Below are 22,967 nucleotides of genomic sequence, written 5' to 3' on the forward strand. Positions count from 1 at the left end.
AAGAGAACACCATGCAAAAGACATAACTTTGGAAGACTGGCTTCAGAAGGAGATAATTGAGAAAACGGAGAGGAGGAAATGGAATGAAATTACTGGAGAATTTCCCAGAACTGAAGTGCATGAACCACTAGATTGAAAGGGCCTATCAGGTGCCTGTATACAGTGGATAAAACAGGCCTACGATGAGATGCGGCATTGTAAAATTTCAGGACGTTAAGTACACACACACACAATTTTGTAATCTTCAAATGAGAAAGAAGGAGAGAGACAGAGAGAGATCACAAAGCAAACATCAAGAATCACTTTGGACTTCTCAACAGTAACACCAGAAGCAAGAAGAAAATGGAGCATTGCCTTCAAAACTCTTCCGACTCCTCAAAAATTACTTCCAACCTAGAATTCTATACCAAAGCAAACTGTTAAATTACGTATGAAAGAAGTCATCTAAGTCTTAAGAGATTGACCTCCTTTGCACATTTTTCAGGAAGCTACTGGAGGATATGATTACCCTTTTAATATCTTTGAGATGTTTTCTAAACCTTCAAATAGAATATTGACGAGCCCAGCTCATATTCTAATTCATACTTGGTCTTATTTGAACACATATTGGTGAAGTTCCTGACTGCTCTATTTCAAAGTCATTTTACCCCACAAAAGTGTTCTTTGAGCTCCTAAGAACCAGAGGAAAGCCATAGTGAAACTCAAAGCAAAAATACAGAGCAGTCTCTTCCTTCTTCTGCAGCACCCGGCCTATATTCCGGCCACCAGAGCCCCCAAGGACTGTGAGCCCTATCTCTCGGGTCTCCCTGATTTCTCCAGAAAGGACTCTTGGAACCTATCACAGAAACAGAACTTGACAGGGACTCAGAGACTCTGTCCCGCCGACCTATTCCTGAGAAACTCTGCCCTCTCTTCTACAGAGGTGCTCAAGCACATGACCCAGCCGCCACTGCCCAGGAGCAGCCTAACCTCTTCTTGAGAGGGTCAGTTGTTCCAGCCAATTGTAGACACTTTTCATCACTGTCACTAGTGTTGGGATGAGTGTACAGCTCCTGAAGTATGTTTTCTACTAGAGTACTAAGGGCTAACAACTGGAGCGCAGTTACTGTGAGCCAGGCCTTGGTCCAAGAACCTTAAAAATATAACTTACAGATAATCGTGAACTCGGGGTCATCACAGGTGGCCTCCCATGCCCATTCCGCATGGCCTTATCCTAGACTGCACCTTCTCCTGGCTCACCCCTGCCTTCCGCTGAGAGCAGTTGCAGGCTGGGCACTTATCTTTTTCTTATCACATCTTGTAAAGGGGAAGAGATTAATAGTAATAATTTAAAATACTAAATTATCAGTTTATTTCCCTTCTCTACCATCTTCTCCACCTTCCTTCACTTAGACTGAGTTACCCTTAACACTTGCCAACCCAATAGGAAGAAAAATACGTGAGTGAAAATGCATTTGAGTTCTGGCCAGCCTTGCAACTGAGTTTATAGGATAGTCCTTTTGCAGGAAGGAGCTAGAGAAGTTTTATTATTCTAATAACACAAGAGGTGTGGGTGAGCTCTGTCTTTTTATAATATAAATTAATAAGTTATATAGTTTAGCCTTACATTTCCGTGAATATTTAAAATTCATCCAACTTCTCCTATTTCCCGTTGCAAATATATTCCAGATCCAAGGCATTTATCCCACTTTAATTATCTACTATATGCCTTTGTTCATCCGTGGGGGTCTGATGTCCTTCTGGACTAGAGACTGACACAGGAGGGGACTCTAATCTGAACAGAACTCATCATGTATTAGAATGAACACAGACTTGTGTTAGTGCAACTTCCTTGCCTTATGTTTTTGTTCACTTAACAGGACACCACAAACCTCCTGTTAACATTAATTTCCAACATAATTAGATTAAAATTGCATATGTGGATCAGTCCAGTTGGAACTCTAGCAGAGAAAGTGAGCTGACAGCAAGTTTTATTTGAATCTCTCTACTCAACAACAAACAACCTCCAATTCACGACAACAACAATAGTAATAAAAAGGATCATCCGTTATGAGCATGTAGTGTAAGCACTTTACATTCATCATCTCATTGAATCCCCACATCTATCCCATTAAAATGGCATTATTGCAAATCCTAATTTTACTGATAAGAAAACTGAGGCTCAAAGATGGGGGAGTAGAAGGACGTGCGCTCACTCCCTCTTGTAAGAGCACTGTGGCATCACAACTACCTGCCGAGCAGTCATCAACAGGAAGACACTGAAACTCACCAAAAAGACACCCACATCCAAAGACAAAGGAGGAGCCACAGTGAGACGGTAGGAGGGGCACAACCACAGTAAAATCAAATCCCATAACTGCTGGGTGGGTGACTCACAAACTGGAGAACACTTATACCACAGAAGTCCACCCACTGGAGTGAAGGTTCTGAGCCCCATGTCAGGCTTCCCGACCTGGGGGGTCCAGCAACGGGAGGAGGAATTCCTAGAGAATCACACTTTGAAGGCTAGCGGGATTTAATTGCAGGACTTCGGCAGGACTGGGGGAAACAGAAACTCCATTCTTGGAGGGCACACACAAAGTAGAGTGTGCATCGGGACCCAGCGGAAGGAGCAGTGACCCCATAGGAGACTGAACCAGACCTACCTGCTAGTGTCGGAGTGTCTCCTGCAGAGGTAGGGGGTGGCTGTGGCTCACTGTGAGGACAAGGACACTGGCAGCAGCAGTTCTGGGAAGTACTCCTTGGCGTGAGCCCTCCCAGAGTCCTCCATTAGCCCCACCAAAGAGCCCGGGTAGGCTCCAGTGTTGGGTCACCTCAAGCCAAACAATCAACAGGGAGGGAACCCAGCCCCACCCATCAGCAGACAAGCAGATTAAAGTTTTACTGAGCTCTGCCCACCTGAGCAACACCCACCTGTACCCACCACCAGTCCCTCCCATCAAGAAACTTGCACAAGCCTCTTAAATAGCCTCATCCACCAGAGGGCTGACAGCAGAAGCAAGAAGAACTACAATCCTGCAGCCTGTGGAATGGAAACCACATTCACAGAAAGATAGACAAGATGAAAAGGCAGAGAGCTATGCACCAGATGAAGGAACAAGATAAAACACAAGAAAAACAACGGAATGAAGTGGAGATAGGCAACCTTCCAGAAAAAGATTTCAGAATAATGATAGTGAAGATGATCCAGGACCTCAGAAAAAGAATGGAGGAAAAGATCGAGAAGATGCAGGAAATGTTTAACAAAGACGTAGAAGAATTAAAGAACAAACAGAGATGAACACTACAGTAACTGAAATGAAAACTACACTAGAAGGAATCAATAGCAGAATAACTGAGGCAGAAGAACAGATAAGTGACCTGGAAGACAGAATGGTGGGATTCACTGCTGCAGAACAGAATAAAGAAAAAAGAATGAAAAGAAATGAAGACACCCTAAGAGACCTCTGGGACAATAATAATTGCAGCAACATTTGCATTATAGGGATCCCAGAAGGAGAAGAGAGAGAGAAAGGACCTGAAAAAATATTTGAAGAGATTATATTAAAAACTTCCCTAACATGGGAAAGGAAATAGCCACCCAAGTGCAGGTAGCGCAGACAGTCCCATACAGGATGAACCCAAGGAGAAACATGCTGAGACACACAGTAATCAAGCTGGCAAAAATTAAAGACAAAGAAAAATTACTGAAAGCAGCAAGGGAAAAATGACAACATACAAGAGAACTCCCATAAGATTTACAGCTGATTTCTTAGCAGAAACTCTACAGGCCAGAAGGGAGTGACAGACATATTTAAAGTGATGAAAGGGAAGAACCTACAACCAAGACTACAAGAGGAAATCAACACTAACACGATAATAGTGGGGGACTTGAACACCTCACTTACACCAATGGACAGATCATCCAAACAGAAAATTAATAAGGAAACACAAGCTTTAAATGACACAATAGACCAGATAGATTTAATTGATATTTATAGGACATTCCATCCAAAAACAGCAGATTACACTTTCTTCTCAAGTGCACACGGAACATTCTCCAGGATAGATCACATCTTGGGTCACAAATAAAGCCTCAGTAAATTTAAGAATATTGAAATCATATCAAGCATTGTTTCTCACCACAGTGCTATGAGATTAGAAATCAATCACAGAGAAAAAAACGTAAAAAACACAAACACATGGAGGCTAAACAATATGTTACTAAATAACCAAGAGATCAATGAAGAAATCAAAGAGGAAATCAAAAAATACCTAGAGACAAATGACAATGAAAACACGACGATCCAAAACCTATGGGATGCAGCAAAAGCGGTTCTAAGAGGGAAGTTTATAGCAATACAATCCTACCTCAAGAAACAACGAACATTTCAATTAAACAATCTAACATTCCACCTAAAAGAACTAGAGAAAGAAGAACAAACAAAACCCAAAGTTAGTAGAAGGAAAGAAATCATGAGATCAGAGCAAGAATTAATGAAATAGAAGCAAAGAAAACAATAGCAAAGATCAATAAAACTAAAAGTTGTTTCTTTGAGAAAACAAAATTGATAAACCATTAGGGAGAAAAAGAGGGAGAGGACTCAAATCAATAAAATTAGAAATGAAAAAGGGGAAGTTACAACAGACACTGCAGAAATACAAAGCATCCTAAGAGACTACTACAAGCAACTCTACATCAGTAAAATGGACAACCTGGAAGAAATGGACAAATTCTTAGAAAGGTATCACCTTCCAAGACTGAACCAGGAAGAAATAGAAAATATGAACAGACTAATCACAAGTAATGAAATTGAAACTGTGATTAAAAATCTTCCAACAAACAAAAGTACAGGACCACATGGCTTCACAGGTGCATTCTATCAAACATTTGGAGAAGAGCTAACACCCATCCTTCTCAAACTCTTCCAAAAAATGGCAGAGGTAGAAACAATCCCAAACTCATTCTATGAGGCCACCATCACCCTGATACCAAAACCAGACGAAGATACTACAAAAAAAAGAAAATTACAGACCAATATCACTCATGAATATACATGCAGAAACTCTCAACAAAATACTCGCAAACGGAATCCAACAACACGTTAAAAGGATCATACACCATGATCAAGTGGGATTTATCCCAGGGATGCAAGGATTCTTTGATATATGCAAATCAATGTGATACACCATATTAACAAACTGAAGAAGAAAAATCATAAGGTCATCTCAATAGATGCAGAAAAAGCTTTTGACAAAATCCAACACCCATTTATGATAAAAACTCTCCAGAAAGCTGGCATAGAGGGAACCTACCTCAACATAATAAAGGCCACAGCAAACAGCATTCTCAATGGTGAAAAACTGAAAGCATTTCCTGTAAGGTCAGGAGCAAGACAAGGATGTCCACTCTCACCACGATTATTCAAAATAGTTTTGGAAGGCCTAGCCACAGTAGTCAGAGAAGAAAAAGAAATAAAAAGGAATCCAAATTGGAAGAGAGAAAGTAAAACTGTCACTGTTTGAAGATGACATGATACTATACATAGAGAATCCTAAAGATGCCACCAGAAAACTACTAGGGCTAAGCAATGAATTTGGTAAAGTTGCAGGATACAAAGTTAATGCACAGAAATCTCTGGCATCCCTATACACTAATGATGAAAAATCGGAAAGAGAAATTAAGGAAACACTCCCATTTACCACTGCAACAAAAAGAATACCTAGGAATAAACCTACCTAAGGAGGTAAAAGACCTGTACTCAGAAACCTATAAGACACTGATAAAGAAATTAAAGATGAAACAAACAGATGGAGAGATATGCCATGTTCTTGGATTGGAAGAATCAGTATTGTGAAAATGACTGTACCACCCAAAGAAATCTACAGATTCAATGCAATCCCTATCAAATTACCAATGGCATTTTTTTTACAGAACTAGAACAAAAAATCTTAAAATTCTTATGGAGACACAAAAGACCCCAAATAGCCAAAGCAATCTTGAGGGGAAAAAAACAGAGCTGGAGATATCAGGCTCTCAGACTTCAGGCTATACTACAAAGCTACAGCAATCAAGACAATAGGGTACTGGCACAAGATCAATGGAAGAGGATAGAAAGCCCAGAGGTAAACCCGTGCACCTATGGTCAACTAATCTATGACAAATAAGACAAGGATATACAATGGAGAAAAGACAGTCTCTTCAATAAGCAGTGCTGGGAGAACTGGACAGCTTCACGTAAAAGAATGAAATTAGAACACTCCCTAACACCATACACAAAAATAAACTCAAAATGGATTCGAGACCTAAATGTAAGACTAGACACTACAAAACTCTTAGAGGAAAACATAGGCAGAACACTCTTTGACATAAATCACAGCAAGATCTTTTTTGATCCACCTCCTAGAGTAATGAAAATAAAAACAAAAATAAACAAATGGGACGTAATGAAACTTAAAAGTTTTTGCACAGCAAAGGAAACTACAAACAAGACGAAAAGACAATCCGCAGAATGGAAGAAAATATTCACAAACAAATCAATGGACAAAGGATTAATCTCCAAAACATATAAACAGCTCACGCAGCTCAATATTAAAAAAACAAACCACCCAATCCAACAATGGGCAGAAGACCTAAATAAACATTTCTTCAAAGAAGACACACAGATGGCCAAGAGGCACATGAAAAGCTTCTCAACATCACTAATCATTAGAGAAATGCAAATGAAAACTACAATGAGGTATCACCTCACACCAGTTAGAATGGGCATCATCAGAATATCTACAAACAACAAATCCTGGAGGGGGTGTGGAGAAAAGGGAACCCTCTTGCACTGTTGGTGGGAATGTAAACTGATACAGCCACTATGGAGAACAGTATGGAGGTTCCTTAAAAATCTAAAACTAAAACTACCATATGACCCAGCAATCCCACTACTGGGCATATACCCTGAGAAAACCATAATTCAAAAAGACACATGCACCCCAATATTCACTGCAGCACTATTTACAATAGCCAGGACATGGAAACATCCTAAATGCCCATCATCAGATGAATGGATAAAGAAGATGTGGTACATATATACATTGGAATATTACTCAGCCATAAAAAGGAATGAAATCGAGTCATTTGTAGAGATGTGGATGGACCTAGAGACTGTCACACAGAGTGAAGTCAGTCAGAAAGAGAAAAACAAATATCGTATATTAACGTTTATATATGGAACCTAGAAAAATGGTACAGATGAACCAGTCTGCAGGGCAGAAATTGAGACACAGATGCAGAGAACAAACGTATGGACACCAAGGGGGGAAAGTGGCAGGGTGGGGTGGTGGTGGGATGAATTGGGAGATTGGGATTGACGTGTATACACTAATATGTATAAAATGGATGACTAATAAGAACCTGCTATATAAAAATAAAATAAAATTCAAAAAAATGTATCATGTAGAAATCTTACTTGGCATAGTATGCCACAATAAAGCAAAAACATGTACTTATACAAATGAAAAAAATAAAAAAAGAAAAGGATAAAACCTGAGGCTCAGGGAAAGTTACCCCAGGTCATACACAGTGAGGAGAATATAAGACTGAAAACCAGACTGTCTGAACCCAAGGTGTGAACTCACAGCCACTACATTCCATAATCTATGAGCACGTTCTTTTTTCTTTTTTACTCGAATTATCTTTGTCACTTTGATCTACCCAATAGCAAAATGCAATTCTAAACAACTGTGTCCATGTGTGTCTTTTTATCCATCCTTACCCTGTCTTTTCTTCGGCGTTCTTATCCGGGAAACCTCCGTAGACACAAATGTTCTTTATATTTGATAGGAAGCAAAATGGGAGAGTGACTTGAAGCTGTTCCAAGTGACACCGTGAGCTTCTGCCCAGGGCGTGCAGAGACTTGTCACTTCCTTTTCCTCTAGTACAGAACAGGGTCCCATGAACTCTGATCCAGCCAGAAACCAAGTCATTCTCCATTTCTAGCATTCTGTAGCAGAGGGCTGTTAGGGCACTCTTTGTTATGTGACCTATTTCTCCCACCCAGGACACCAGACCCAACACTCTAATCTCGTGTGTGTGTGTGTGTGTGTGTGTGTGTGTGTGTGTGTGTGTGTGTGTGTGTGTGTGTGTGTGTGTGTGTGTGTGTGTGTGTGTATCTGGGCACAACAACGCTCTAGTGGAAGGCTCATGTAAAGACAACTTGAGGGAAAACCAAGGACAGACCTACTCCAGTGTGAAGGAACGTCTACACAGAAAGGGCAGTGGATGGAAGAGCAGACCCCTCCCAAGCTCTGTGGACATGGCCCTTGGATCACAGGGCGTGTGCTCCTGTCACCCAGAGGCAAGCTGGCACCATGCAAAGGCAAGCTCCTTGCTTCACTTCGCTGAAAAGCAGAATCAGAAGTTTTGCCCCAACCAGCAAATGTAAAATGTGTTTTGAGGCCCATGGCTCTGGGGAGCTGCCACGTGAAATGAGTTACCAAGGCTCAGAGTTGGGGTCGGGACCCACCGAGAGTCTGCAGCAGAGCACAGCCTGCCGGACAGCCAGGAGGCCGCTGGTCCGGAGGGCAGGGTCCAGAGGCATCGTGTGTTCCTGGGTCGCGCAAACCTCACCTCAGTGCCTGGGAAACTGACAGCAGAAGAAGGGTTCAGATCAGCTCTGGGAACGCCAGAGTTTTCTGGAAAACCCGCTGAGCTCAGCATGCATGCAGGTATTTCAGCGCTCCTCCGGCTCTAATGAGAACTCCTATTCCCAGCCTGGGTTCGCCCGAACAATGTCAAGTCAAACCACAAGAAAATCTGTTATCACTCAAATTGGTACTTTCCATACATACTTTTCATACAACTGAAATATTACATAAAGTCATGAACTGTTAGTTGTAAAAGTAGAAGTTGGACGCAGACTCTGATTCCCCGGCTACCTTGGTCTCACCTTCCAGGGGATGTGAAGCTCGGGTCCCAGCTGCGTTCTGAGGGTGTGTGCCTTGTGGTCAAAGCCTTCGCCACTGGAAGAAGTACTCGTGCGCCCGATCCACAGACCACTCTCGGTGCACCTCCCCGTGTCCTCGTCCACACCAACGCTGTGAAAAGTTATGTGTTGGAATGACGTTTTGAAGTGCCCTGTGCAATTAAGTTCTAAAGCAAGGGAGCTGGTTTTCCTTCAGTGTGTATATGAAACGCCCAATAAATTCAAGGCCTCTGGGTACGTTTGGGGGAGGGGGAGGATGAAAAAGAGGAAAGTTTTGGAAAGGAACACTTCAAAAAGGTGAATCTGAGGTGTTTTTCCTCCTTATAAGATTTTAAAATGTTTTTATGGTTGGAAAAAGTCTACAAATCAAACAATACATACTGGAAAACAGTGCATGCCCATTCCATCATCCCTGGCGCCCAGCTTGCACCTCGCCTTCCTAAGGAAAGCACTCCTTTTAAGTGAGGATCGCAAAGTATCACATGCCCCCTTCCCCTTGCCCTGTGTGTTAGTGACGTGAAAACATGCTGCCCTTTACTTTCGGTCAGCTGCCCCTCAAATGCAGGATTTTGCACTGAGTTTCCATTATGTGGCTCTCTGTAGTCGTTTTAAAGCGTTCCCCTGGGTGCCCTAGTTCGCCTGTGACGCTCTTAAGAAAAACATACAGTCCTGAGCCCCATTCAAAACCAAGACACATACACAGTACATGTCGTTCAGATAATGGTTGGGGGTCGCACGTCCTTTACTCAGCTTGTAAAGCAGCATGAGCTACGCAGCCTCCGGATGTATCGACAGCGCAACGAGTAGCATTCATTAGCGGCAAAATGAAGGTCAGGGAAAGTACATTCAGAGATCGGCATCACCCGGGGAGGGTCCTAGCAATGCCTTCCAAGGATCAAGCCCTCCACACCTTCATCAGGCAGAGAACGTTACCCTTCCAGCTCCGCACCCTCGACTGGGAATGTTCCTGGGTAAGGAAGACGGCCAGAGCAGGATAAGGTTAACCAACAAAGAAACATCCCAGTGCCTGGCCCGCAGTGAGCTTGGTAGCTAATGAAACCATTTCACGCTGTACAAACATCAGGTAGCCTGTGGCCTGAGGCCAGTGAGTCACAGAAGCTGTGTTTAAGGGGGCAGCTGTCACCTCTACCACACGTGCCTTTCTAAGCCATGCTTTTCTCCTTTCATCTATTTTTAAACCTTTCACCCTTGTCTACGTTTTAGTCATTTAAAACACTGGACTGCTGGGCTCGCCTAACATTCACTCACCACCATACTGGATACGGAAGGAAGCCTCACGGTGAGAGCAAGAAACGGAGGCAAAATTAATTCCCCAGAGAGTAGTAGTCCTTCCGATGCACTCAGGAGAAGTTCGGTAACAGACAGAGTCATCTAGGCAGTTGGGTCACAAAGGTACTGGCACTGACTGAACGCTGTGCTCTGACACAGCGTGTGTGACGGCACAGGGCATGTGCCCTCCCAGCAGCCCTGTCCAGTGGACTCCCGCGGCCGCCAGCACGCCACAGGCTGTCACAGACACAGGTGCCAACAGCGTGCCAGACATTTCACACCACTGTTCACTGGTTTGTGTAATTTGAAATTATGTAACTGGCATCAAGGGCTTGGGAATAAATGCACCTACTCCTGGAAAGCTGGAGAGGGGACCACAGGACAGCGCCCAGGCCTGAGGGTGAGCATGGGAAAAACACCGGCCCGTTTTGGGCAGCATCAGCCAATGGGCTGCTTTCTAAGGGAGCCGCGCCAGGCAGCGGCGGCAGCGGCTGAGGCCAAGTGAAGCCTGGACCATCGGTACCCACGATGTCAACCAGAGACGAGGTAGGGCCTGGAGCAAGTGCTGACAGGGGCAGAAGGACCACAGGGCCAAAATGCCTGCTTCCTCGTTCTCAAACGAACCAGGGCTGGGCTCCAAAGAATAAATGCCAGAAGCAGACTTTGGAACTGGTGAAGAAATCACCATGGTCATGGATAGCGATTCAGAGCACCTGCTTTGTCCTGGGCCCTTGGTTTACGGGATTCGAGCGCGTAACCTGGATGAAGCCAAGCCCCTCACGGTCCATTCGTGACTGGGACGTGCAGTCCGAGACACACGAGACTGGCCGCCCAGGAGCAATTGGAAGTAACTGTTATCCTGGTTTCCCTCTCTTGAAGCTAGAGAGCACAGTCACGCTCTGTTAAGAGCACTGTTAAGCTCTCTAAAATCTCCTACCTTTGTTCCACGCAGTCTCTCTCTCTGAAGTTGCTCCCGAATAAGCCCCCTACTCCAAGCTCTCCAAACCCTCTTCAACACCGGGTGGATCCTCTGCCCTCTCTCTGCCTTTCCCCTTTCCTTCCCATCTGTTGTGGCTTCTCTCCACAAGGAATCCTCTGCCCTTTTTGCTGTAAAGTCTCCCTGCCTGTGCTTCTCCAGTTTCCCCCTCACACACGGCCTCAGGGAACAATCAGACAGAACTGTAAGGGGGGGGGGGATACAAAGATCACAAGACAGAGAGACCGCAAGAGCCTGTGAACACAGGTGGTCAAGCACTTTTAAAGGTGTGTACTGTCTCATCCATCTTCACGATGACCCTCAGAGGTAGGTGATCCCATTAAACACACGAGAAGGCAGAGCTGAAAGGCTCCGTAACTTACCCAGTAAGTGGAGAAGTCAGGATGCAAATCGAAGCAGCTGCAACCTCAAAGCCCCGGCCGTGACTACTATTTGACGCTGCCTTTTCTGTAGAGGAGCTGGACAGCATAAGGAGCCGTCTAGTTCCTCACTCAGGTGGTTGGGGTTCACAGCTAGAGCTTCATTTCACTTCTCCCTGGATTTAAAAAACCAACAACAAAAACTGCTGCAGGAGAGGCCCAAGACTAGAGCAGAGTGAGGCAGGCTATCCCCGCGAGGCAAGCTTAGGTGAGTTCTCCGTACCAAGTCTCTGCCCCTATTGTCCTCCAGTTTTCTGAATAGCATATGCAGGGCAGTTGGACACTGGACCATTTCTACATCTCATTTGCTTGTAGAAATCAAGCTTTTAAGGTGGCATCAGGCCCCCTAATCCAGGGCCCAGAAACATCTACAGGTAACTGACATTATGATGACATGACTATAATTTTAAAAATTAATATAGTAATAAATATTGTCTATTAAAGTGATTTAGACTGGTGGGAGAATGTTAATGCTGTATTTTATAAGACAGTGGGATCAACGAGGGAACTCATGAACTCATATTAATCATCTATTGTACTTGGGAAAAGGAGGGAGAAAACCCTCAAGTGATTATATCATTTGCTGAGAAACTGATTGGAACGTTTGGTTTTGATAAAATAACTAATTTGAAGATTGGAAAGTAGAATGAAGGGGAAACGGGCCCCTCTGAGAATAGAGGATTTAGGCTCCCTCGACGTCAAGCCTGGGATGCTCTTAGTTAATGGTTTAGGAATGATGCGGCAGCGTCAACGCCCCACGTTTACAGCAAGCGCTCCACACGTGAAGATAACGGAAGGTTACAGTGATGAGGTGGGAGACCACAATCTGTGAGAGCATGAAAAAAAAGTGGTGGATGAACTTCTGTGCTAAATACACATTCAGAAGAGACAGTGTAAATCTCATATCGTCATATCTGCTTTAAAAGGTTTCATATAATAGTAAAGTGAGGCATAAACAAATAAGTAGGTTGGTAAAAATACCAAACTGTAGATCAAGAGTTGAAAGCTGCAAGCTAGGAAAGGGGCTCAAGTGTGAGCTGCTATAAAAAGACTTTTAGGCTACGTGCTACAGTAGCCAAGGAGAGCTGGCTACCACTATGTTCTTCCTTCCACTTTTCCACTATTTCCTCTTTCTGCAGAGAGAAAGAGACAGAGAATGAGAATATAAACTGTGTTCGTGTGTGTGTGTGTGTGTGTGTGTGTGTGTATAAAACTGTGTAACAATGTTATACTGACCTATATTCCCATGGCCACATCCTGGACTTTGTCAATTCTCAAGACAACCTCATCTGTAAATCTTCAACTCCAACTCATCCATTCTCAGACTGTAACGTCCTATTTTTCCACTTCTTCCTGTGCTTCACTCCCACTAACACTGTTTTCCTACCTCACTGAGGTCTCCCTTCCTAATTCTCCCAGATTATCAGTAGACTTCTGTTTTACTTCCCTTCCAGCCCAGCCCAGACTGCATGGCTGTTCAGATGAATTACAGTCCTATAATATATGTCCTCTGTCCCACATCCTACGCCTAGGTTATTGAATGATGCTGGAGAAAAGCTCGCAATAACGCTCTTAAAAGATAAACGGAGGCATTTACAAGAGTCTGTTTGAGCAAACACTGATTCATATCAGGCGGCACCAGATTGAACATGGTTAGGAGGTTCCACCGACAGGAGCCGGGGGGTTATAGAGAAGATGTCACCAAAAGCGGGGTCGGGCTGCTCGCCACTCAGAAGCCAACGAAGAGGCAACGTTGGTGGAAAGGAAAGTCTGCTTTATTTTGGATGCTGGTAACCGGATCGGGGGTGGGGGGAGGGTGGACCCCTGTCCAAGGGCCTACTCCCTCCCACACCCCCCTGACAATCAGGGGACAAGAGCTTTTATAGACGGAGAGAGGGGGCTCTGTGCAGAAACAGCACGGTCAGCTCTGACGGTCATCTTGACATTGGTCGCGCGGTGGTCTGACCAGAGTCATCTTGATCGTTTAAGTACAGTTAGTCTTTAGTTCCAGGGTTGGTTTGTTCCCATTTCTTGGAGGCCAGCTCTTGGAATCGTGGCAGCTTCTGTCATGGCTACAGTCAGGTCATCATGTGGTTAACTTCTCCCACCTGGTGGGGCTTCAGTACCTACAGGACAGCTCACAGGACATGGCTCAGAACAGTATCTATAGCCCTTGAAGAGGAACTAAAGGTCCTTGACTTTGCTTAATGACTAAACTATTTTTATTTAGTCTTGTTGGACTGTTTTCCTTTGTTTCTGCATTTTCTCCCTTCTCTGATTAAACTTATTCTTTGGCTAAAGTGTTTCCACAGACAAAAGGCAGGCTGAGAACACGGGGGGCAAGCACCATAGGGTCCTGCTCCGTTTCAAAGAGGTGGAAGCAAAGCAAGGAAGTGACTCGATTGGCCACAGCTTAAGTAGTTGCCTTATTTGGGAAAGCCTAGCTGGTGATTTGTGATTGGTTGTTTTTAAGTTGTATTTTCTCAGGTTCAAGTGCATTGACTCTAGCTGAGGTTTTGCTTTGCTTATGAAGGCTACCAGGGCATTAGAACCACCTCACCTAATGGCCTCCTTGTTTAATTATGTTAACAATGCAAAACTCACACGGCGTGAGCTCCCCTAAAAGGCCCTGTTTCCTTGACTCAGAAGAGAGTAATTCTTTTTATTTATTTTTGGCTGCACTGGGTCTTCATTGCTGCGGGTGGGCTTTCTCTAGTTGCGGCGAGCAGGGGCTACTCTTCGTTGCGGTGCGCGGGCTTCTCATCACAGTGGCTTCTCTTGTTGGACAGCATGGGCTCTAGGCACGCCGGCTTCAGTAGTTGTTGCACACGGGCTCAGTAGTTGTGGTCCATGGGCTTAGTTGCTCCTGGACCAGGGTTTGAACCCATGTCTCCTGCATTGGCAGGCGGATTCTTAACCACTGCACCACCAGGGAAGTCCAAGAATGGAGATTTTAAATGGGCATTGAAAAGAACAAGGAAGTGACCTAATTAGAGACATATTTAGATTGCTGGGCAGTGAGAGGATCCGGTTGGGGCTAGATTTACGATGGGTTCATTTGCCTTGTTGCACACATATTGTCTCCAGCAGGGCTCAGTTAGAGGTGAGGCCACGGGGAAGACAGAGTAGGTTATGGTTTTAATGGATGGATGTCATAAGGAGGCTTAAGAAACCGCTGTAAGGCCAGCAGGTCCGGGGAAGGGCCCAGGGAGCCAGACGGAACCTCGCCAAGGAGGCTGATGCAACCGACCGGTCTTCCCGCTCCCCGAGGGGCGGAACCAACGGCTCTGAGGCTGATGCAACCGACACCTGACATTGCCACAACACCTGAAAGATCACCCAAAAAGGGGGCTGCTTCACACAGCAAGCGCCTCCCCTGCGTCCACCCCGATAAATTTTGTTCGCGCCTGCACCCGGGCGCGACTTCTCTGGCCCCTTTCTCTCGGGCCAGTGAACCTCGCCCGGGGAGCGTTCCCAAATAAAGCTCATTTAAGCTCTCCTCCGTTTTTGGTGCCGTTCCTTACATTTGGTGCCGAAACCCGGGAGGGGTACCCAGCCCCACAAATTACCGCGGGGCCACCCCTCCCGACCGGGGACCTCTGCTCACCCACTCGATCTGGCAGAAGCAGGGTAGGTCCCTCCTTCGTTCCCCTTGACCCCCGGGGGCCCTACCCACCGGACTCCCTGTCCTTAACCGCGGCCGCGTCAGGGACTCCTCCGTCCTCCCTCCGAGCCTCGGGCGATTGTGGAGACGTCCCAACCGCCTGACTGCTCTCGGATCCGCCGTGACCAGAGACTGAGACCAGAGACGTCTCTCTCTTTCTCTATTCACCCGGGGACAGACCGGAGGTCATGGGGAATCCAAACCAGATCCTAAGGCACCCCTGGGGTGTCTCCTGGCCAACTTTACAAAACTCGGCTTTTCTCAAGATCTCCGCCGCGGGCGGCTCGTATTCTATTCCACCGAGGCCTGGCCACGGTACCCTCTAGACAATCAATCTAAATGGCCTCCTGAAGGAACTTTCGATTTCAACATCCTCCGCGATTTAGATAACTACTGCCGCAGGACGGGCGAATGGTCCGAGGTCCCCTACGTCCAGGCCTTCTGGTATTTACGCTCCCGCCCTTCCCTCTGCGTCGATTGTTCAGCTTCCCAGATCCTTCTTGCCAAACAGACATCTCCTACATCCAAGCCCCTAATTTCCTTTGACGATGACCCCTCTCCACTAGCCGACCCACCCGAATCTCTCGCCTCTCCCCGCCCCAGAGCTCCTCTCCAACCCCCACCCTACCCTGGACCGGCCCCTCTCCCTCCCGAGCCCACCCCAACGCCCCCCACCACTCCCCCACTCCCCCCGTCAACCTCCCCCTTGGCCCCCCCCTTCCCCCGCTTCCTCCCCCTCCGCCTCTCTCTCTTCGCCCCTCTCCTCGCCAGTCAGCTCACACGCCCGCTCACACCACCACGACTCCCAGGACCCAGACCTTCTCTGTCCCTTAAGAGAGGTGGCCGGAGCGGAAGGATTAATTAGGGTTCATGTTCCCTTTTCCCTCCAAGATCTCTCTCAAGTAGAAAAGCGATTAGGCTCCTTTTCTGCCGACTCCTCCCGCTACATCAAAGAATTTCGCTACCTCTCTCAAGCTTACGATCTAACCTGGCACGATATCTTTGTGATCCTATCTTCTACTCTGACCCCCGACGAGAGGGAAAGAATTCTAACTGCTGCCTGAAACCACGCAGATCAGGTCCACCTCACTGATAACTCTATGCCCGTCGGAGCCACTGCCGTTCCTGGCACCGATCCGGGCTGGAGTTATCAGGACGGCCAAGACGGTCACCGCAAACGCGATCTAAAGATCCAATGCCTCTTGGCTGGTATGCAGGCTGCCTCCCACAAGATTGTCAACTTCGAAAAGCTAAAAGAGATAACCCAAGAGCCCAATGAAAATCCGGCCGTTTTCCTCAACCGCCTTACAGAGGCCCTAACTCTCTACACCCGCTTGGACCCCGACACCCCCGCAGGCGCAACGGTCTTGGCCACCCTCTTTATCACCCAATCAGCCCCTGATATCAGAAAAAAACTTAAGCGGGCAGAGGACGGCCCCCAGACTCCCATCCGAGACCTGGTAAAAATGGCCTTTAAAGTCTACAATGCCCGTGAGGATTTGGTAGAGTCCAGCCGACAGGCCCGGATGCACCAAAAGGTGGCCCTCCAGACCCAAGCCCTCGTAGCCGCCCCACGGCCGGCCATCTCCCACGGACAACATCCACGGGACCCGCCGAAGGCAGCCCCGCCGGGGGCCTGCTTCAAGTGCGGAAAAGAGGGGCACTGGGCTCGCCAATGTCCCAATCCCCGGCCTCCTTCCAAGCCCTGCCCTGGCTGCGGGCTAACAGGCCGTTGGAAGAGTGGCTGCCCTACGGCCGGCCCTCCCTCAGCGCCTCCACGCGGAGGGCGGACCGACCCGACGGCTCCACCACTCAAACTCCTGGGATTGGCTGACGACTGACAACACCCGGACTGGAAGACCCCCATCACCCTCGCCGAGCCCAGGGTAACGGTACAGGTAGCGGGTGAGTCCATCTCATTCCTGGTGGACACGGGGGCTACCTATTCGGTCTTGCCTACATATTCCGGGCCAGTTTTTCCTTCCCAGATCTCGGTTATGGGCATCCACGGTAAGCCGTCCTTCCCGCTCCAGACCGGCCCCCTCTCATGTTACATTGAGAGGCTCCCTTTCACGCATTCTTTCTTAGTCATACCATCCTGCCCGGTTCCTCTGCTAGGTCGTGATGTTCTCTTCCAATTAGGGGCCTCTCTCCAACTTGCCAGGCTCGATCCTAAGGCCTCCTCCTCTCAACTCCTGCTCCCCCTCCTCAGTCTGCAGCGGAACCCTCTCCCTCCTCTCTTCCTCCTCCCATCTCCCCCAACTGGATAGACCCCCAGGTCTGGGATAGATCAAAACCCATAATAGCGACACACCACCCCACGTCCTAATCCGTCTAAAAGACCCCTCTAAGTTTCCATCCAGGCCCCGAGTCCCCAGCTCTGAGACTCATCTAAGGGGCTTGCAACCTATTATCACCAGACTCTTAGACCAGGGGCTCCTCGTCCCCACGGACTCTCCCTGCAACACCCCCATCCTGCCTGTCCGCAAGGCCTCAGGAGTTACCGCCTGGTCCAGGACCTCCGCTGATCAATGAGGCGATAGTTCCCCTCCACCCAGTTGTGCTTCCCGCCAGCTCACTGGACGGTTCTTCCCCAGGGCTTCCGCGACAGCCCCACCTCTTTGGCCAGGCTCTGGCGCGGGGCCTCGCTTCCTGCCCTCTCACCCCCAGTATAGTCCTCCAATACGTGGATGACCTCCTCCTCTGTAGCCCATCTCTCAGTCTCTCAAAACAGCACACTGCTGACCTCCTCAATTATCTTGGCTCTCGGGTCTCTCCAGCCCAGGCCCAGCTGTCTATACCCTCAGTAACCTACCTGGGAATCCACCTTACCCCCACAACAAAGAGCCTGACAGCCGAGTGCACCCAGGCCATCCGCGACCTCCAACCTCCAGAGGCAGCTGACCAGCTTCTCTCCTTTCTGGGCCTAACAGGATTTTCCCGACGCTGGATCCCTGACTTCGCTCTTCTTGCTAAGCCCCTATATTTAGCTGCTAAAGAAACCCCCAAGGACCCCTTACCTCTCCCTCCACTGTTCGACGGGCCTTTCTCACCCTCAGAGACACCCTGATATCCTCCCCTCCCCTGTCTCTGCCTAACCCAGACCGTCCTTTCCACCTCTTTGTAGATGAACGGATCGGAATAGCTACTGGACTCCTTGCCCAACCCGTAGGGCCTTCCTATCGCCCCGTGGCTTACCTCTCCAAACAACCTGACCCAACCATTCGGGGACGGCAACCACGCCTCCGAGCTGACCAAACACTCAAACTGACCCTGGCCCGCCTGCTGACGGTATTCTCCTCCCACCGACTGGCCGACCTCCTCGGCCATAAGGCTCTCTCTCTCGGGCGCCTCCCGCATCCAGGAATTCCACCTGCTGTTCATTGAAAACCCTGCTATCTCCCTCGACCTCTCCCCCCCACCTAAACCCGGCCTCCCTCTTGCCTATCTCTGACACCGGGACCTCCCCTTCTCACTCCTGCCCCCAAGTCGTAGAGGCCCTCAGCCCGCCGAGGGAGGGACTCTTTGATACTCCACTGTTAAACCCGGACCGCACCCTCTTCATAGATGGCAGCTCAATACTCGGCCCCGACGGACACCGCCGGGCGGCCTACGCGGTAGTAACCATCTCAACCATTATCGAGGCCAACCGCCTCCCAGAAGGGACAACCTCTCAAAGGGCTGAACTGATCGCACTCACGCGGGCCCTCGACCTCTCTAAGGGCCAAAGGGTCAATGTCTATACAGATTCAAATACGCCTTCCTGATCGCACACAGCCGCTCGGCTCTTTGGAGGGAGCGCGGATTTTTGACCACCAAGGGCTCCCCGGTGGTCAACGCCTCCCTCATCGCAAAACTCCTGGATGCCCTCCAGCTGCCTGAGGAGGTGGCAGTCACCCACTGCAGGGGCCACCAGTCTCCTTCTAACCCAACAGCACACGGTAACTCAAAGGCTGGCTCCGTGGCCCGCGAGCTCGCCAAAGAGGCCCCTCCAGCTCCGATCTTGTTCCTCACCACCTCAATCCGACCCGCATACGACCCCCACGAAGAGACAGCCCTACTATCCAAAGGGGGCCACAGGACCGAAAAAGGATGGATTTTTATGGACAACAAAGTTGCCCTCCCTTCAGCCCAAGTGGCCAGCCTCCTAGCAGACATCCACAAGTCCCTATACATTGGCCCGAGGGCGATGTTCCATTTCCTAGATCCCCTCTTCTACATGCCTGGACTCAGAGATGCCATCTCAAAAACTCACGTGGCTTGCCAGACTTGCGCGTCCGTCTCTCCACAAGGAGGCCTACGGCCCCGAATCCCTGCTCACCAGATGCGCAGACACCAACCTGGCGAGGACCGGCAGACTGACTTCACCCACATGCCCCCCTGTAAACGCTTCCGGTATTTGCTCACTCTCGTTGACACCGTTTCAGGTTGGATCGAGGCCTTCCCAACGGCCCGAGAAACGGCAGACACGGTCGCCACCATCCTTCTCCAACATATCATCCCCCGATTTGGCCTGCCGATCTCCATCCAGTCGGACAACGGACCCGCCTTCGTCTCTCAGGTGGTTCAACAGGTTCCTCCGCAGCCGCATACAAGAAGTCTCTCGGGTGGCGGTGACCACCCACATGCCTTGCTACCCACAGAACCCCCCGCTGCCGCCCTCCCCTAACCTCCGGACCGCTGGCCGCCCGACGCCCTTCCGGCGCCCCCGTACGGCAGGAAGTAGCCAGAGACCAAACGTCGCCCCATTACACCAAAGAAGTCGGGATGTAAGGCCAGCAGGTCCGGGGAAGGGCCCGGGGAGCCAGACGGAACCCCCGCCAAGGAGGCTGATGCAACCGACCGGTCTTCCCGCTCCCCGAGGGGCGGAACCAATGGCTCTGAGGCTGATGCAGCCGACACCCAACATAGCCACAACACCCGAAAGATTACCACAAAAGGGGGCTGCTTCACACAGCAAGCGCCTCCCCTGCGTCCACCCCGATAAATTTTGTTCGCGCCCGCACCCGGGCGCGACTTCTCTGGCCCCTTTCTCTCGGGCCAGTGAACCTCACCTGGGAGCGTTCCCAAATAAAGCTTGTTTAAGCTCTCTTCCGTTTTTGGTGCCGTTCCTTACAACTGGTAAGAGAATGAATGAAAAGATGGACTGTACAATCTAAACTGGTTATGGAGGAAGTGAAGACAGGAGACGGTTTAAGGAAAAGTACACAGGCCAGTGGACTAGAGGTCGTGATGAGAACAAACAAGTAAGTTCAATGGCCAAATCAGAAGAGCAGTAATTGTTATCAGAGTCTGGAGGTTGGACTGTTGAGAGTGATGAAAAATAAGAACCAGGGTGTGACCCTGGAAGTAGGGGCTAAAGTGTGGTGAAAATCATTGACATGAGGAGGTCAAGAAACAGAGAGGCCAGACACCCTTCAACACCCCAGTGTGATCAAGGTCTCCTCTTGTACAACCTCCTAAACGTTTCACGTTTTGCTTTCTTATTTAAGTCATCAGTCTACCTGGAAGGGATGTTTATGTGTGAGATTACCATTTGCATTTTCTTCTCTTTGGATAACCAGCTGTCCTTGGGCCATCTGTTGAATAGTTTAGTCCCTAAATATCCCTTGAACTCATTCCTTCCATGCTGTTCCCGGTTCTGCTTTACTCAGTTCTTATCACCTCTGGCCTGATGTGTTGCAGTTCCCACCAGTCCCCTCTCTCCACAGTCCTTATTCTATTAAGTTGCCATCAAATTTATCTTTCTAAAATACAAATATGACCATGTCACTCTCCTGATTAAAGTGCTTCAACAACTTCCTTTTCTTACCTGCAGAATAAAAGCCAAACTCCTAAGCCTGCCATATTTAAGATGTTTCACAATATTTTTCTTTACAATATTTCTTTCCTTATCAAGACATCCTCATTCTATGACATTATCCACATTTGTACTCAAAGGCTACTGTATGAAAAATGTTCAATTCAAATTACATTTTAAATCTTTCATCAGAACTGTTAGAATTATAATTGATAGATTAAAAAAGTTCTAATTTATTTGATATTTATTTGGCATCTACCATGTATCAGGCACTGTATGATTTTATAAGATTCTTCCAGAGTTTACAATCTAAAGTAGGACAAAAAGCATTAATACAAGTCTGTGAAAAAGGGAAGAATACAAGTATAGCAACAGACATTTGAGTAAACAACTATGAGAGTTCTGATGAGGGAGAAATGGCATTTTGCTTGACAGAAATCAGTGGAGGCTTTGCAGAAAAGTTAGCTGGGTCATGAAAGGTGGATAACAGAGTCAGAGAAGGAGGTGGGAGGGCATTCTAGGTAGAGTAATGGCACCAATCAAGGCAAAAGAAGTGGGGAAGCGTGACCTTGGACTACAGGATGGAACAGGAGAAAGATGAATGGCTCGAAAGGTAAACGGAGGCCAGAGCACAGAAATCCTTCAAGGACAGGTTGAGAGACTGGGCTCGAGTTAGCTGCCATTGGGAGTCAATGAAAGTCTCTACTGAGGGACTGATATAATGAGGTTGGGACACGATGGGGTAGCCTGGAACGCAGAGATTAAGCCTCGAGGATGCACGACAAGCTAGGCATGACACGCTGCTGGCCTGTCTCCGGAGGTGGAAGAGCCACAGAGGATGCACGAGGAATTTCAAAGCAGAAATTTCGAGCAGTGAGATGACCAAAGCGAGGAGGGAGAAACAGGTCTAGCTCAGCTCCGTTGAGTAAAAAGGCAGAATTTCATGAGAAATTCCTGCATCTGATTAAGTACCATTTATATCTGCATTTGCCACCGTGGGATTTCTCGGCCCTTCTGTTCGGTGACTTAGAAAGCATTCCGTATTTAGCCTCGTTCTCATAGTCCAACTTTACCTGTTTAGATTAACGGTTTTATTCTCATTTCCCTCCTCCCCCTGCTCCTCCGTGTGTGCAGCTTCTACTGCGTATGGTGGGGTCACCTGACCAGGAGCTCCAGGAAGCCGCAGCTGGCTGTATATCCAACATTCGCAGGTTGGCTCTTGCTACAGAAAAGGCGAGATACCATTGAACGGACATTATAGCTACCAAATGTTACACGACACAGGCCACGTCACTCCCAGGGCCGGGAGGCCTCAACTGGGAAACATTTCACAGCAAATCCTTTACAAACAAATGTCTGAAAACACAGGAATTTAGAAATGCAAAGGATGCTGTTCATCCAAAAACTGTATGGGTGTTTTCGTTCTATTTTAGGGCTACGCCGTGTAATGACATGTAAAAGCCAATATATCTGTGATAATTTTCCAGGAATTTGAGAATATATGTATACAGCTTGTGTGTGTGTGTATCTATATCTATATATACATATATTGGCGATGCTTTTGTTTGTGGTGATTTTAATAAAGATATGACCTTCCCGTTGTGCATTTTTTAGAGTCATTCATGAATGTCTTTAGAATTCCCTTTCTGTTAAACCAGTCTAACTGTCTTGACACTATGGTTTTGTTTGTTTGATCGCCTGCAACCCACGGGAGAGCTCTGAGGAGATGTGCTGATTTCACAAACTGTTATGGAATAGAATTCAGAGTTAAGCAGCTGGGCTGAGACAGAGAGCATCCCGAGGTCATTCCAAGTTTCTCCGAAAACTATCAAACATCTGAGAA

The 22,967-nt window shown here is 47.7% G+C and overlaps 1 protein-coding gene across 1 annotated transcript in view; it reads left to right on the top strand.

Annotated features, from left to right (window-relative positions):
- ODAD2 (outer dynein arm docking complex subunit 2) overlaps positions 1–22,675 on the top strand; it is a 200,333-nt gene extending 177,658 nt beyond the window's left edge. The window contains exon 19 of the mRNA XM_060003795.1: positions 22,259–22,675. Within this exon, the coding sequence (XP_059859778.1) occupies positions 22,259–22,372 (114 nt within the window). The 3' untranslated portion in view covers positions 22,373–22,675. The remainder of the gene's footprint in view (positions 1–22,258) is intronic.
- The last annotated feature ends 292 nt before the right edge of the window (positions 22,676–22,967 follow it).

This window comes from Delphinus delphis, chromosome 2 (assembly GCF_949987515.2).
Source record: "Delphinus delphis chromosome 2, mDelDel1.2, whole genome shotgun sequence".
NCBI classification, from domain to species: Eukaryota; Metazoa; Chordata; class Mammalia; order Artiodactyla; family Delphinidae; genus Delphinus; species Delphinus delphis.